The sequence below is a fragment of the Callionymus lyra genome, chromosome 2 (assembly GCF_982586985.1).
Source record: "Callionymus lyra chromosome 2, fCalLyr1.hap1.1, whole genome shotgun sequence".
Taxonomy (NCBI): Eukaryota; Metazoa; Chordata; class Actinopteri; order Syngnathiformes; family Callionymidae; genus Callionymus; species Callionymus lyra.
Window position 1 is genome coordinate 35,615,917 of NC_141819.1, and position 15,254 is coordinate 35,631,170.

At 38.8% G+C, this 15,254-nt stretch overlaps 1 protein-coding gene across 2 annotated transcripts in view; it reads right to left on the reverse strand.

Annotated features, from left to right (window-relative positions):
• Positions 1-15,254, reverse strand: part of dennd1b (DENN/MADD domain containing 1B) — a 142,249-nt gene that overhangs the window by 112,598 nt on the left and 14,397 nt on the right. For both annotated transcript variants that reach the window (XM_087784870.1, XM_087784871.1), the window contains exon 3: positions 1,318-1,361. In XM_087784870.1, coding sequence (XP_087640996.1) covers positions 1,318-1,361 — 44 coding nt within the window. The remainder of the gene's footprint in view (positions 1-1,317; positions 1,362-15,254) is intronic.

Here is a 15,254-nt window from a genome sequence, read left to right on the forward strand (position 1 = left end):
CACCTCAAATATTCCCCACGAAGAGCTGGAGGAGGTTTTTAAGGGATGGAAAGACCGGGCTTGTTTGCATGTGTTGCTGCCCCCATGACCAATTTCACAGCTCCATTGAGGTGGGATGTGTTGAGAATACAAAAATGTTAATTAGAATTTGTTTAAATACGGCCATTATTTTTTGCGATATCCATTGATACATCGTAGTGCTGACATTTCTTCAAGGGTCCTCGCCCACATGCGGCATTCATGCCAAAAGACACTCTGGAAAGGACTCCAGTTTGGGGCAAAACCTTTAACTATAACTTTACAATTGTTTAATTATCCTTTTTCAATAATTAAAAACATATATAAATATTAGGATTATTTCATAATATTTTATGTATAATTATATTTTTGTATAATAATGTCATTTTGTATACACTTTACTATTACTACTGTGAACTTCCTGCTGTACATGTTAATACAAATTTCCACACTGTGTGGCAAAAAAAAAGAATCTTATTTTATATAGTCATGAACATTAATCTACTTTGGTTTGAGCCAAACATATGGGGGACAACATGAAATGATCTGCTGGCTGGATTTGGCCCCCGAAAGCCATGAGTTTGACACATGTGATTCTGTGTGATTTTTAGTTTTGGGTACTGTACATCTGTGGTACTCAGAGGGAACCTACAAGAGCTGTGGGAGAGCATATTGGACACAGTTGTATTTATAACCTAATATCGTCTCAAGCTGGATATAAGGGTGCAGCATGAACCACTTAAAGTGAAATAAAATGTTTAAATGTCTTTTATTAATGTTGTTTTAGAGCAGAAAGTTCACTTTTTGCACCACGGACTTGTGCAGCGCATGTGATAGCGAGAAAGCTTCCGTGAGTAAATGAGCGAAGGGAACATTGAGGAGTGAAAGATGTGCAACATATTTGTCAGTTATTGCAGGACAATCAAAGGGAAGGAAGAAAGAAAACGGAGGTGTGTATTCCTGTCACGCTCGCATGATAATTACCGATACGTCCGTTATTGAAGACGTGCTCACCGCTTTTCATCACCGGCAACAGACTACGGAGTGAGTGGGAGAGAAAGCGGCGGAGAGGAGGAGAGGAAACACTGATGGTGATGAGGAGGAGAGCGGCGGTGACGCTGATAGGTGAATGCGGGTGTGTGGTGGGGGGGGTTACGGCAGCATGGCGGGGTGAGAGAGGGCATTAGGAAAAGGGATGTGGAAGGAGGAGGAAGTGGAGGTTGTCTGAACCAGTGTGAGAGATGGATTTGGTGGGAGCAAGAGATGGAAAGAATGAAAAAGCAAAGAGTGTGTTCCAACCTGATCGGTGTGGTCCTGGGGGAAGCTCCACAGCACGGTTGGATCTAGAGGTAATTGACAGACAGCATTAATCAGCCTGTGAGAAACACACCGTCTTCGCTAGCTGCCTCAGAACACATACATATTAATGAGAGGGGTGGGGGCAAGGGTGGCTGCTGCGAGTCTGTGCACGCACACACACACACACACACACACACACACACACATCCACTCAAAACACCGTACAGTGAAAGAAGAGCGAACGCGTCGAGGCGGTATGTGCCGTAAATATGCAAATCTATATCCTCGGCGTGGATACGATAGTGGGTATTATACAGCGAATCATCCTCTTCAGGAGAGTCGAATCAACACATCAGCTAATTACCGGTGCACAGAGATTTGTTAGACATGTGAAACTTTAGCTCAATTTTTTATGGCAAATGTTGGCAAAGAGTCAGATCAACTGGAAACGGTTTTATTCGGTGTACGTCGAGGATATTAGCCGCACTCAGATCCCAACTTAAAAGGAATACTTGGCCATTGATCAGACTAAATTCTGAAATCTTTGTGCTTTGATATTCACCAAAAGACATTTGATATTCTTTTTGACATTTTGCAGACGTCCCACTGATTAAATCATTACAAACTACATCATCCAGTGTGACAGCAAAAATAGTGAAGGATTTACAGATTTAATCAATGTCCATATGTGTTAAGATTTAAAGAACATGCAGTTTGACCCATCAAGCTGGTCTCCCCCCTAAATAATACATGGAAGTATGGAATCGGTTAATGATTCCTTTAAAATAAAAATGACAAAAGACAGACCATTTTTTTCAGCAAAAGGGTCCTTCCACACCAGACCTAGGTAAAGCCCAGCTTTTTTGCTTGTATCAATGCGGCCCTTATGAAGTAAAAGTGTAACTATTTTATCTATTTTATGCTTTTAATGTTTGATTAAGGGATTGTACTGCAAATTTCGTTGTGTTGCACAATTACAATAAAACAAAATTCAATTCAATTGATTCAACAATTAAAAGTTTAATCAAAGTGTATTTTATTTCTCTCATCAATTGACTGATTTGAAAAAATGTTCCTGCCCATCTAAAAAAAAAAAGGGGGACATTTTTGTGCCTTTCTATCAGATTATCTTTATCAACATATACTTTATTCATTACATTTATTACTATACACGTATGAAAAGTTTTTCAGACTCATTTAAACGTAATGGCATGATTCTACAAACTGATTCCAGTCCCAAGACACCCTAGATGCTAATAGTAAACAACTTCCGTATACAGTACAAAAATACTCACTACCAAATTAAACAACAATGAAATTCTAATTGTAAGTTTTCTCAGCCATCATGCAGTTTTTCAAAGAATTTTGACTAGAAATTTGTACAAAAATGTCATCATAAAATAAGTACAAACCCAACAAAATAGTTGTTTAACTGTTTAACTGTAGACCCCAAGTTAAAATCCATTATTTGTTGTTTTTTTTAACTAAATTCGTGCCTACAGCTTCAACTCTGCCCTCATATGTTTGATAGCATGGAGCTATGGTTGAACACAGGGGTCTGGAGTAAACATGGACGCCACAGCTCTAAGGTCATCCCGTGACCTCAACAGAAAACAGCAAGGGTTTGAAGATACAAGCTCAGGCGCGCCAGGTTCCCTGTCAAGGACACACAAAGGCCAAGTGACAGCAGAACACCCTCTCAGCTCTGTCGAGTTCATTAGGAGAGAATATTGCAACTACTGGCTCGAAACTCATCTTAACAACGTATGGAAAATGTTGTTGTTAAGAATACACAAGCGGGCTTGACTTAAGATTTTAGGCTCCGGCACAAAGGTACCACTGTACTTAACATGGACGCACTTCATCTCAATATTTTGCCTGTCTGACTTTATAAATGAGAACAAAAAAACATGTCACAAAAATTGTATTGATCGTACATCACATGTCAAATACACTTGGTGGCTAAAACTAGCCCACCAAGTATTTTTTACTTGGACTGCATTCAGAAAAGGCTCAAATTTAGAGCACCCTAAAATCTACCCTGACCTACAAAAAGACTTACAATCGTCATCCTCTTATGAAAAGATAAACATCAGCAATAACTTTGGAATAATTCAAAAAAATGTTGACGTGATGTAGGGGAGGTTTATTAAAAAACGAAAAGAAGATAAATAGACATTGCATGGTTGAGTAGATTATGTTATACTGCATATAACTTTTTGGTAAAAAATATTTTTGTGTACAGTTTGAATGCAGAAGGTCTTCATAAAATCTAGTTATTCTGCATTTTGAAAACTGACAATTTATAATACTTATTAATATACTGACAATAAAGACTCTTGAATCTGGAATCTGGAAAATCTACTCCGAATTTTAAAGACATAAACCTACACCTTATCATATTGACCGACGCTTCAAATACAATTATTTACATGTTGCCAGGCTTTAAAAGGACTGATGATACCGTTTATATTTAAAGTCTTTGTGAAAAAAACGACATAGTCATGCACGCATCATTCTGTAAGGAGATGATTTCATGGTGGAGCTCTTGAAAAGCATGATACATGGGGGAGAAAAAAGAAAACCACTCCACGGTTCAGGACCGATTACCCCCTTCTCCACACCCAGTAATCCGCCACAGTACCACTTTTGTACGCCGATTAAACGGGTGACGGGACGGGGATACTAATTAGCAAATATGTAGCTAGAGAGGAGGATTGGTTTTCCTTATGTTTGCTAGCGTTTTAAAGAAGACATTATCGATACATGTTGGTGCTTTATTGTCCCTGGCTTTCTTCCTCTGTGGTGGTGGAAAAGTCAGAATCAAGTTTGTCCTGAAGGAGAGACTATGTTTATCTCTGAAACAAAGTCATTAGATTGAGCGTTTTTAGCTAAACAGTCATAGATAAAGAAGTCTGCAGTGTATGTGCTTTTATCATTTCTGCTTTGTACATTTTTAGAGCAAAAAAATGGATATTAAGGAAACCAAGGACACAAGTTAGTCAAAATAATGTATTATTGCAGGTGCCCATGATTCATTTTCAAGTTTTTTTTAAATCTTTTTATCTATTTTGTTATAAATAAAGATGAGATATGATATAAGATGCTTTTTCTATTAATCCTCCTCTCTCCCACCGCCGTTGGTCTTCTACTCTTTGACACCGCCTCACCATTTTTCTCACCCTTACGCTTATAAGCCCCTCCTTTCAGATGTGTGGGACGTGTGGTGGAAACAAGGGGGGGGTCTGAAGGGGGCGAGGGCGGAAAGTTGAAGGTTACGGAGGTGAAGAGGACCCCTGCTGTTCCGCCGGGGGACACAAATGTCACCATGACAGATCCTGCACCGAACAATCCTCCCCCTCCCGATTCCCCGCCCTTTTACCTAACACACACACTGTCACAATCAGACAGTGGCGCGCCATGATGTCCAGGGAAAATATTAATTACCGCAATATGAAGTACAGAAAATATTTGTTCATTTAACTAAGTAGGACAAATAATACCACACATAAATGGATAAAATATAAAGACATATCTTTCATTTCTACGCAGGAAAGATGTATGAAATCAACGTTCAAGTGTAGCCCTTTACATTTGAAAGGTTGGGAAGCTTTGAACAGTGACATTTTACTCAATTAATATTTAACCCCAACCCTTTAAAAATGTCAAAATCATTTGAATCAACATTAACTTATCTGCAGGTCTCACACTTTTTACCACTTATTTTGACTCGGGTGACACTGATGATTAAATGCTTCAGTATATTATGAGACTGGATTTCCTTTAGCATTTGCAACTGATTGGATGTTGAACAATGACTTCACTATAACGGAAAATATTTACAACTACTAGTTATTGACAAATGGAAAATAAATAAAGCACAATTTGTCCTTATAATTGCAAAAACTTATTTGGTCTTGATTTCAACTACCAAGTACTTAATTTGGTTTAAGTGAGTGTTTATTTCCCCATAGCCATTTAAATGAGTGTAATTATATCCATTTAAATCTATTTTTATATAACCATTTTACTTTTCTTGTCATCTCCATTTCCAATAGCTTTTTTATTCCTTTTACTCCTGGCATTCTATATGGGTCAGCACAAACAGTATCATGAAACCTTGGCTGCAATATGACGCTTTGAAAATGTGTACAAACAAAATGTTATTTTGCTAACCTTATTATCTTCCAAAAAACAAACAAATACAGTCATAAAATACGAAACTCTTCAGTTTAATTCATTATTTGTCACAGTATAGTGGACCGCTTCCATGAATCAATTGCCAGGACTCTCACACTGGTATTTTCTGACAAGGTGAAAAGAACCAAAAACACATCTCTCCCCCCAGTAGGATATACACGGATTTGCTGGGTGAGAATTGTATTAAAAATCACCTTTTCCAAAGTTAGAGTCCTCTATTTACACAAGGTAATACCATGGGACGGGCGAATACGACAACAGGCTTCAGCCAGTGAGCGCCGGTCCCTTGGATGTATTCGTGTCGTGCGTCCGAGTGCAAATGTTTACACATGGAGAGCAAGCTCCGAAGTGAATATTTACTGTACAGTAGCTTGTCCGTTGATCCCTCAGGGCTTCAAGCGTGGCTGACCTCCAGCAGTCACGACCAACACAACATGCGGCGGCCCCTGAGCCGTGACACGGAGACGGAGGGAGGAGGGATGTGGATGTGGACGGTCAGAAATCAATGTTTGGGCAATTCCTGAGACGAGCATCTTTAAATGTCTGCAGAGGCGAGCGGGCGGGGGGGGGGGCTGAGGGTTAATAGGTGAAGGGTGCTGGGAACTGAGAGCGGGGCAAGAGGGAGATGGAAGAAAAAAGGCGAGGGTAGAAATGGATGGATTGTTTGTGAGAGTCTCTGTCTCACTTCATCTAGGGTGATGATTGAAAAGGATTTACCAATTGAATATGAGGTGACCAGACACAGATGCGGTTAAACCAAACGTCCTGGAAAATGTCTGGCAATAAATCAGATATTCTCATGTCTAAGAAGGTGGTGGTGAGTCCAATCTAACACTTGCCAAAGGTGCTGCACAGAAGGAACTACAGTCTGGTTTGAGAATAAAAGTTTGCTAAATAATAAATGTGCATTTGAAACTGGATTTCTCCACCTATCAATGTGGTCTCTTAAGTTGACAATGGTTGTTTGCTGGTCTACTTGAAGTCTGTTGAAAGACTGCAGAAGCTATGACTATTTATTGGGGTTAGGAACTCTTGGTTTCACTAAGGTTGTGGTTCCAGTATTTGTGTTTTTCTGCAAGGCCTATTGGACTCTGATACAACTAAAATTCCATCCTCACCCTTGATTCAAAGGGGTTTTGGTTTGCGGTAGATCCATGCGTTGCATTTTGGTGGTTCACTTAATCACCTTATTATGGTAAAGTGTAGCATTTTTACGTGTTGCAATTTAACTTTGGTATTTTATTCCGTAAATTAACTTTAGATTATCTTCTGCCAATGAATCCAGATACACCCCATGATGCTAGATTATCTTCTAGCATCATCTTAGTCTACCAATAAAGTTCATTTGACTCCCTTAAAAAAAAAAAAGTTTTACCTTACCTTACCTTAAATATACAGTATAACCAACTTTATTCACACTACACTGTCCCTTAAGTGACATCGATGGAGGTCATGCTTTAACTGGACCAGACCCCCACTAGTTAGAAGATTAACCAATGGGCTGCTGTCTTTGTCATATCGCCCATTGAGTGAGAGCACTGGAAACTGTCAGTGGATCAGCCCTTTGTCAAATAAAACTGCCTTGGCTTCAAATAATGAAAAGTTCTGATTGCATCAAAACCAAATGAGCGATGGCCCATCGGGCATTGCCGCTTATTCACCATTTGATCACCATTTCAATCTAGTGTTAAAAAAAGTGACACCCTGGAGATCAAAAATGAAATTTCTTCAGTGGCGTCTAAAGTGAAGTCATACTATTGTAACGCTGATGTCATGTTTTGAGTTAAAAGCAATTGAGTGTCTGCAAATAGTGTTTTTATGTTTTTAATTCCTGACCAGATGCAATTTATCACTGACTTCTGCCTGAAAGATCCTCAACATTGACCCTGTGATGTGACATGGAAAAAATTCACAACTGGCGACAGTGTGGATAAGACCTTCTTTTGAAAGTCGAAAAGAATTCCCCACTTTTCATATTTGTTGAAATAGGTCAGAGATCGTTTAATTCATTAGACCCACAGGGACTGGTAGAGTTCAGTATAGATCTCTCCGTCACTCTTAAAGAATCTTCTGATTAAGTTGAATTGTAAAACTTTTGTAGCGTGAGGTTCTCAAGAATTCATCGGGAGTAAGTCGGAATGATTTTCTGCAGCCCTGCCCAGTTTGAAAAAAGAAACATGTTGGCATCTTCATATCCTCCTTGAATTTCAGCCTCTTGGGATTTCCAAGTAGGCAAAGAAAAATCTATTGGCAGAGGTTGTCATTCCTAAAGCTGCTGGCCGGGAAATGAAGTTGGCACAGTAAAGGAGTGTGTGTCAGGAATTTCAATCTGCCTACGACAGCATGACAAAGTATTCTAGCAATTTGGTCACAAAATAAAAACAAGAAACTACATTCACTTGTAGAAAGTGTACTGGTTTCTTTGTGAACTTCTGCAAAGGGCATGTGAGGGATAAGAAAGACACCCACGGATGGGTGAAAGTCTAACGTGCAAGAGTGGTGTTCCTATAGGATAACCTTCACAACTCAATAACCATGCCCTGAATGTATGGTTCTGCCTTGAAAACTGAAGGGAGACTTCACAAAAAAAAAACACAAAAAGATCTAACCCCAAATCCAGTGTGAATACACATTTAGATGAAAGCAGCTAGTTTATAATTCTCTATACTATGAGAATCAAACGCAAGACTTGGAGCCCTCATGGCCATTTAATGTTCCAAAGGCATAAAAAAAAATGCACTTTTTTTTGCATTATCCTGCAAACGACTGAATGTGTGTTGTGAGTGAATAGGGGGCCTGTTTGTTAAGAGAGGCCAAATCCCATATGGCGAACAGCAGCTCCTCTGGTGAGAAGCAAGGCTGTGAAAGCCATCGGCAGCCCCTCTTCTCCATCCATGCTTCAGAGATGAAGGGATGTAGCGCCTGCCTCTCCTTGTTCCTCCATTCTCTCGCTCCCTTTGCCTGCACTCCTCCCTCTTTCTTGGCCAGGGGTTAAACTGCTGCACTCTAACCTCCTTGGCAATGATTTCATTCACTCCAGTTTTCTTGCTCACTCTCTCATCTTTGAGAGATTTATTTCACAGTATGATGTGGATTAGGAACCCCTTCGCATGCCCCTGGACAAAAGCATTGTTTTAGCACCGGCCTGTTCGCCGTAACGGGAGGAAGCTACAGCTCGTAAGCATCCACAATACAGTCATTGTAGACGCGGGGCTGGAGGGACCCTGCCTCAGAGGCCGTCTAGACTTTGAGCCCGGGCCGATGGGCCGAACACAGGGAGAAAATCCCATCATCCACTGGAGTGAAAGTTAACTAAGGTAACCTGCTGTGAACCTGATGAAGATGTCAAGCCAACATATGGCAAAAAATGTCCATTGTCAGAGCGAGGAGCTTGAGAGGCTAAAGAAGAATCACGAGGGGCATGGGGAGGGGGGGAGTTAAACCAAAAGGAAGAAATAACTGTGCTGGTCATCGTTTTACTTCTGGATCAGTACCCTTATTCTGGCGGGGAGATGGCCCGTCCCCTGGGCTCACAGTTAAAGAAGTAAGCAGATTAAGAGGCATTTTTCAAAGAGCAGCAAAGGGAGGGGGAAAAAAAACACTTTCACAGACATTTACAACATTTTTATCTTTTGCCAATCAAGTCTCGCGCTGCACCCCGCAAACAGCATTACATTTCATGCTGGTTTAGAAAGAGGAGTTTGGAGAAAAGAGAAAGCACAACTAAGACGACATGCCTCTCAAGTTAACTAATTCTGATTGGTCACACTAGGTTGTTACAATTCAGGATACTATTAATAGACGACACAAAAAGGTGAACCAAAAGGAGTAGAGACTATTTGAAATCCTAAGAATTATTTTAACTTTAGGTAATGAACAGGAGTAAAAAAAATAAAATTATTATTTGAAAGTTTTTCTTTTCTTAAGAGTAATGCAATTTACTCCGGATGCAAATGACATGTTTTCAGTACAATGTCTACATACATTCTGTAAAGGTCTGACACATGATCTTCCCACAGAAAGACTTTGGTTGAAAACCCTGGAGGGCAACAGCAAAGGTGAAATCTAACAAAACTACCTCTTATGACTTGTAAAGCCGCAACTCTATTCAGAGACTCAGAGACAATCCACATTCCTGAGGAGAATAATAGTATCTTCTTTATCTTTCTCTTGTTTTCATATTATACTTTATTATAGATATTAAAAATGACTACTATAGTTGTATCTTTTCTTTTTGATATTGGTGACTCACACTTAAGTTTGTAGATAGAATAATGTGAAGTTGTTTGAGGTGTTCTGTTGTTTCATCGGGATTAAAGGGCAACTCATGTTAAATTTAAACTTTCCTTGCTCCTCACATGTTTCAAATGTTGAACTCTTATTCTCTAAGATGCAGCAAGTCAGTAAAGTTTTTTTTTTATAAAGTTCTTCCTGGTCTGAAATCTTAGCAAGCAAGAGATTACAAGAGCGAAGCCCATTATTACCAGCCAACCGTTATCACACGCACTTTGTCTATACAACAAGCCTCTTAGAAGTCGACTTTCTGGATTGGATCACAGCAGAGTGGGTGCAGTTGGGGTTTTATCTCCAGAAAAACAATGTTAGTTCATTGGACCAGGGCTATTTAGGCAGATGTAAATAAAGCAAATAAACACATACTGATGGCCTTAAAAACATTTGCTGACCTTGCAAACTCAAAACTGGCAAAACAACGGTACCATCCCTCTCAGTAACGGTGACCTTAATAGCTTCCAAAATGCTTTGCTGCACTCTATACCACTCACAGCTGTCGAACATTTTAGTATTGACACAGTGTATTGACACAGTATAGCAGTGACCAAATAGAGCAGTGTGTAAAAGGCATCATGAGAGTTAAGTTTTGTTGGCAACAAAAGTAAGGTGGGTTTGGTAATTAGTCCCACTAAGTTCTGCTGTTGAAGTTTATTTGATCTTATCAATGACACGTTTGTGTCAGTATTTTAAAAGATGAAGACGTGTGACAAAAAAAAACAGCGATCAGTGAGATCAAAAAGTGACCGATGATATGGCGAGATCTTTTAAATACAGCCTACACTGATAACTAACCTTCCTAACTCTTGGTATATTTACAGGTTTAACAAGGTTATCATTATCTTCTAAAAAAGATTATATTTCAGTGAGAAAGGGATGGAATTAATTAATACTTCTTTGAAAAAACACACCTTGCTTGTTCATGCTTGATCTGTTGAAGTAAAATCCAATACTATTAAATTAGAATCAACAAAAGAGAAGTCTCCAGACATAAAGATGAGCATCACAATGGAAGCAGAAGTAGCCAGGGGGACTTTCTAAAGCATTTCTGCATGCACTTCTGAAGAAGATAAACAACAGCCTCAGCCTCGCTTCAGATAGGGAGGAAGAGCAAGCAGCGGAGAGATGATGTGACCCTAATAATGCCACATTAGATGTTTCATTTTCCCTACAATGTGAGAAAAATGCTAGAGCCTGGAAAGCGAGAGGGAAAGGGGGTTGGTGGGGGTGTGGTGGAGATTCGCAGACAGCAAGATAGAAAAGGAGAAGTGATACTGTCTCCAGGCTAGTTGGGATGCAACCCAATTTCACAGCTTCACGAATGAGTGGCACAGCATATGGATGCAACCTCAGTGACAGCCTCCGAGTATCACCACGTATCAGTGTTGATATTCCCAGTCACATTCCATACTGGTCCAACATTATGTCAAACACTGGCTTCGCTTGACTGCATTCCCAACACAACACACACCCACTTGTTTGTTGGGGGGGTTGTTAGCTTAGTAAGCTTAGAGGAAAAACAAACTGATGTATCCCAAGACACGCTTATGTTGTGGTCTCTGTGTAATCGTAGGATTTTCAGCATAAGTAAAATATCCAGATTTGTAACTGTGATACGTTTACTGGGCCTTTTTCTGGAGAAAATAGGAAAATGCAACACACACAAATAAAGGTGGAAAACATAAACCATGGGTTAGGGTTTCAATCAAGGACATCATGTAAGTTATTCATTGGTCTTTAAACATTAAAATGGAATTTTGAAATCTTGTGGGTGGGTGACATTGGTAAACAGGTGCAATTCCGGCTTTGTTTTTTTATCCTCTATATATAGCACAAGGACAAGCCAAATGTCACATTCAAATAATGAAAGTGAAAATATCTCCCTACCTCAGGCATAAATATATTAATAATGTCTTTTTTATCGTGGCCCTGGTGTCCTTTTTCATGGAGCAGATTATTCATCTTCACCAACCCTTAAGGACAAGATGATATCCTTCTGAGACCAACCCTTTTTTAATCACCGTTTTATTTTAAATGTTGAATTCTTCCTCTCCACGGTGCAGTAAGTCCATCATCATGATGATGTTTTGAGCTTATTACTTAATAAAGATTTCCCCCGTCTGAAATCTCGGCAGACGAGAGGTTACGAGATCTGTTATGAGTAATAATGGGCTTCACTCCTCCAACCAGCTGTAATCACTCCCCGCTTTGTTTGTACCACGAGTCCCTTGTAGGTGGAGACTTACGTGATTGATGACGCAAGGTGACAAACCACGATGCTTGACCAATCATAGCAGAGCCGGCGTGGTTGGGTTCAGTGGGCGGGGCTTAAGCACATTTTCTAATGTAGATATTTAAATTAAAAGAGTTTTGTACAAACATGCTGATGAGTACAATAGAGGTCCAAGATCTATTTAAGAGACAATCAAATCAACCCATTAGTTTTAAATAGTTTCTGACATATTTTTAAGAGCTCATAATGAACTTGAACTAACAATGATATATTACCTAAGCAGGTTCTCAAGTTATTTCATATTTAAAAAGGACACCAAAAATCAGGTAGACAGACTTACACATGGTAGATAGTATGACCAATAATCAGCACAGTCCTTGAAAACGTAAAAAGACTTGGAAAGTCTACATCACCAACTTAATTTTATCTTCCATTTTCTTTGTATTTTAGAACCAACAAAGGCTGCTTTGTTGACACCTCGTTGCTTTTTTTATCATCTAAATCTCTCACTACCTCTTCAACACAGGCCCCACGTGTTATTTAAGTTTTCATTTCACACCTTCATTTAACCTGATTAAATTAAGAACAGTCCCAGTTTTTTTCCCACCTCAACGCAACAAACTCCGACTCTTTACATGATCACATAAGGTTTTCTTTTACCATCGTAAATTGATTCGTCATCGTCTTCACTTCATTTCCCTAAAAACGGTTTGACATAAGAGTACAGCGTGGGGGAAATCAAAAGACGAAAGCAGAAATGGAAGAATAAAGAACTTCAAATGACAAGGAATAAGTTCTTACTGCTGGAAAATACACCTTTGTTTGTGTTGTTAAAGTCAGCTTATGAGGTCATTGTCAGTCAGCAACAGATGCTTCCAGGAGAGTTCTTTTTCCTAGTCTTAGACATGGTGGGTTGAAGCATCAGAGAAAACACTCTTGTGTAGCACAGCAGCTCCTTGAGGTATGGAGAGGGATCGATCTCACTTAATGTCATATGGCACAGCACCCAGAGGCAGCTGTGTGGTGCTGATGACAGTGTAAAGCCTTGCCTTTGGCGGCTACATGCTCGCTGCTGCCGAGCCGCGATTTGAAGTTCACATGCGAGAGGCTGATAGACAGCTCTCAGTCAGGCAACCAGACAGGCAGTCTCTCTACCCGGATGACAATACATCTGTATTTGCTAAGAGAAGACAAGATCGGGGAGAACCTCTACAGAGTATGGGCGCTGAGGAGGAACCTAAAGGCTACTTTCCAGAATGTGGGTCAGTAATATTTGTAATATTCATGCAATTAAAAATGACAGTTTACAATTGACAAGTTGCTTATTGTTCAAAATGTATTTAATCATTCTTTAGTTATTTATTCAGTCATAAAACACTCTTTTAATCCATTCCTTTATTTTTTCTGTTATCTATTTAAAACGTCTTCCTCATATTCATTTTACTTTGTACTTAAAAAAAAAAAACTTATCTGTTTGATAGTCCCCAGTTATCTATTTCAGAGCATCATCAAAGCTTAGATGTAGAAATTGGAAATTACATTTATAAATAAATGCATTTTTTTATTTATGTTTATGCATCTTGTTTTCTTTTGTCCGTTACAACTTCTAAGCTATAGATTTAAACTATTTTTTTTATCAATTTCCATTTTTTTTTGTTATACAGTATATATATATATATATATAGATATGCATTTATAAATCTTAATTCTTAACCCTTTTTGGGGGGGGTTTCCCTCCTGCAAAGGTCAATTTGTAGAAAACAGGGTTTTAATGGCGACTCATTTATGGATTATCATGCCCTCGCCGTCTGCTAGTTTACAGCTTAAAACATTTGATCATTTTCACAACATCCCTGTGCAAACCCGGATTATGACATCATGTGTTGTTACTCAGCAATGTCTGAGCGTTTCCTAATTGCTAATGGCAGGATAGTAATTAGTGGAAACTATCAAGAGTACAAGTGGGGCCTCATCCCCTCCGTGCTCGCCTGCAGGCATGTGTCAACTTTTTCTTTAAGCTAATTGCTCGACTTTCATCAACAGAGATAAAAAAATGAACAATATTGTAGATATAGAATTATCCTTCATGTTTGGTTGTGACAAGACGCGCGTCATCTACAAAAAATAGATGTGTAAATTCAGCATTTTTCTTAGTCTGGCTCTAATGATCTACTAGTTATAATCGAGGAGGGGTGAAAAAAAAAAATTGATGCATTTATCTATATTTTTACGATACCTAATGGTTTCATTCATATTTTTTTTTATTATGGTTCTTTTATGGTTAATATTTCAACAGAAAATAATATACTTTCTTATTCAGAATTAACATGCAAATATTAACACGATTTGTTCTTTTTTACATTGCAAAATTAACTTCTGCCCACTAGATAGCAGCAGTCATTACATCCTCCGCACCTACAGAAAGAAATGAAAAAAACAATGCGACATCCCGGCGATGACTGAGGACGAGAGGATACAGTCAACACCACTAGCTTTTAAAAGCTTATGATTGGAAATATTTTGATTTCAAAACAATTGAATCAGATACGATTTCCTCAAGAGTCATGTGGTCTGTAAATTCTGCAATCGAGTTATCGAACAATACTAAATAAATAAATATATATTGTATCGTAAATTGTATCTTTGATTCAAGAGTCTTAATTTTCATTAGACAGCATTTGATGCACAATACCAAAAAAATGTTAAGACTTCAGAAAGTTCTTCCCTGTTACGGAACTGCTTGTTTACATTTCAATTGAATGAATCAGCCGAAGCGGTTTGATATGTCACTAGGGTGCGTCCCAGGATATTTCCTAGTGCAACACGGAACCACACTTAAATGTATCCCTTATCAGCATTCACAATCAAGAACCAACAAATTCCAACAAAATAGTGCCATGAAACAGTTCAGCATCGTTGTCTTAACTTGCTCATATGCTCCATATATCAGGAAAAAGCCTAAATCAGTGTCCAGGTGGAACATTTGACTCGAGACAGACGATTCTGCTATAGTTTAACTGATTTTAATTCAATATACAATGCCACAAACTACTCCTCAGCGGCCTTGATGACTACTCATAGTTATTAAAAAGATACTTGAATAAGAAATATTAAGATGTAAATGTAATTAAAAAAAATATTTTGGGGGATCTAGAACCCCTCTTTTTAAGACCCTTTATATCATCATTTATGAATCAAATAAACTGCCATGTTT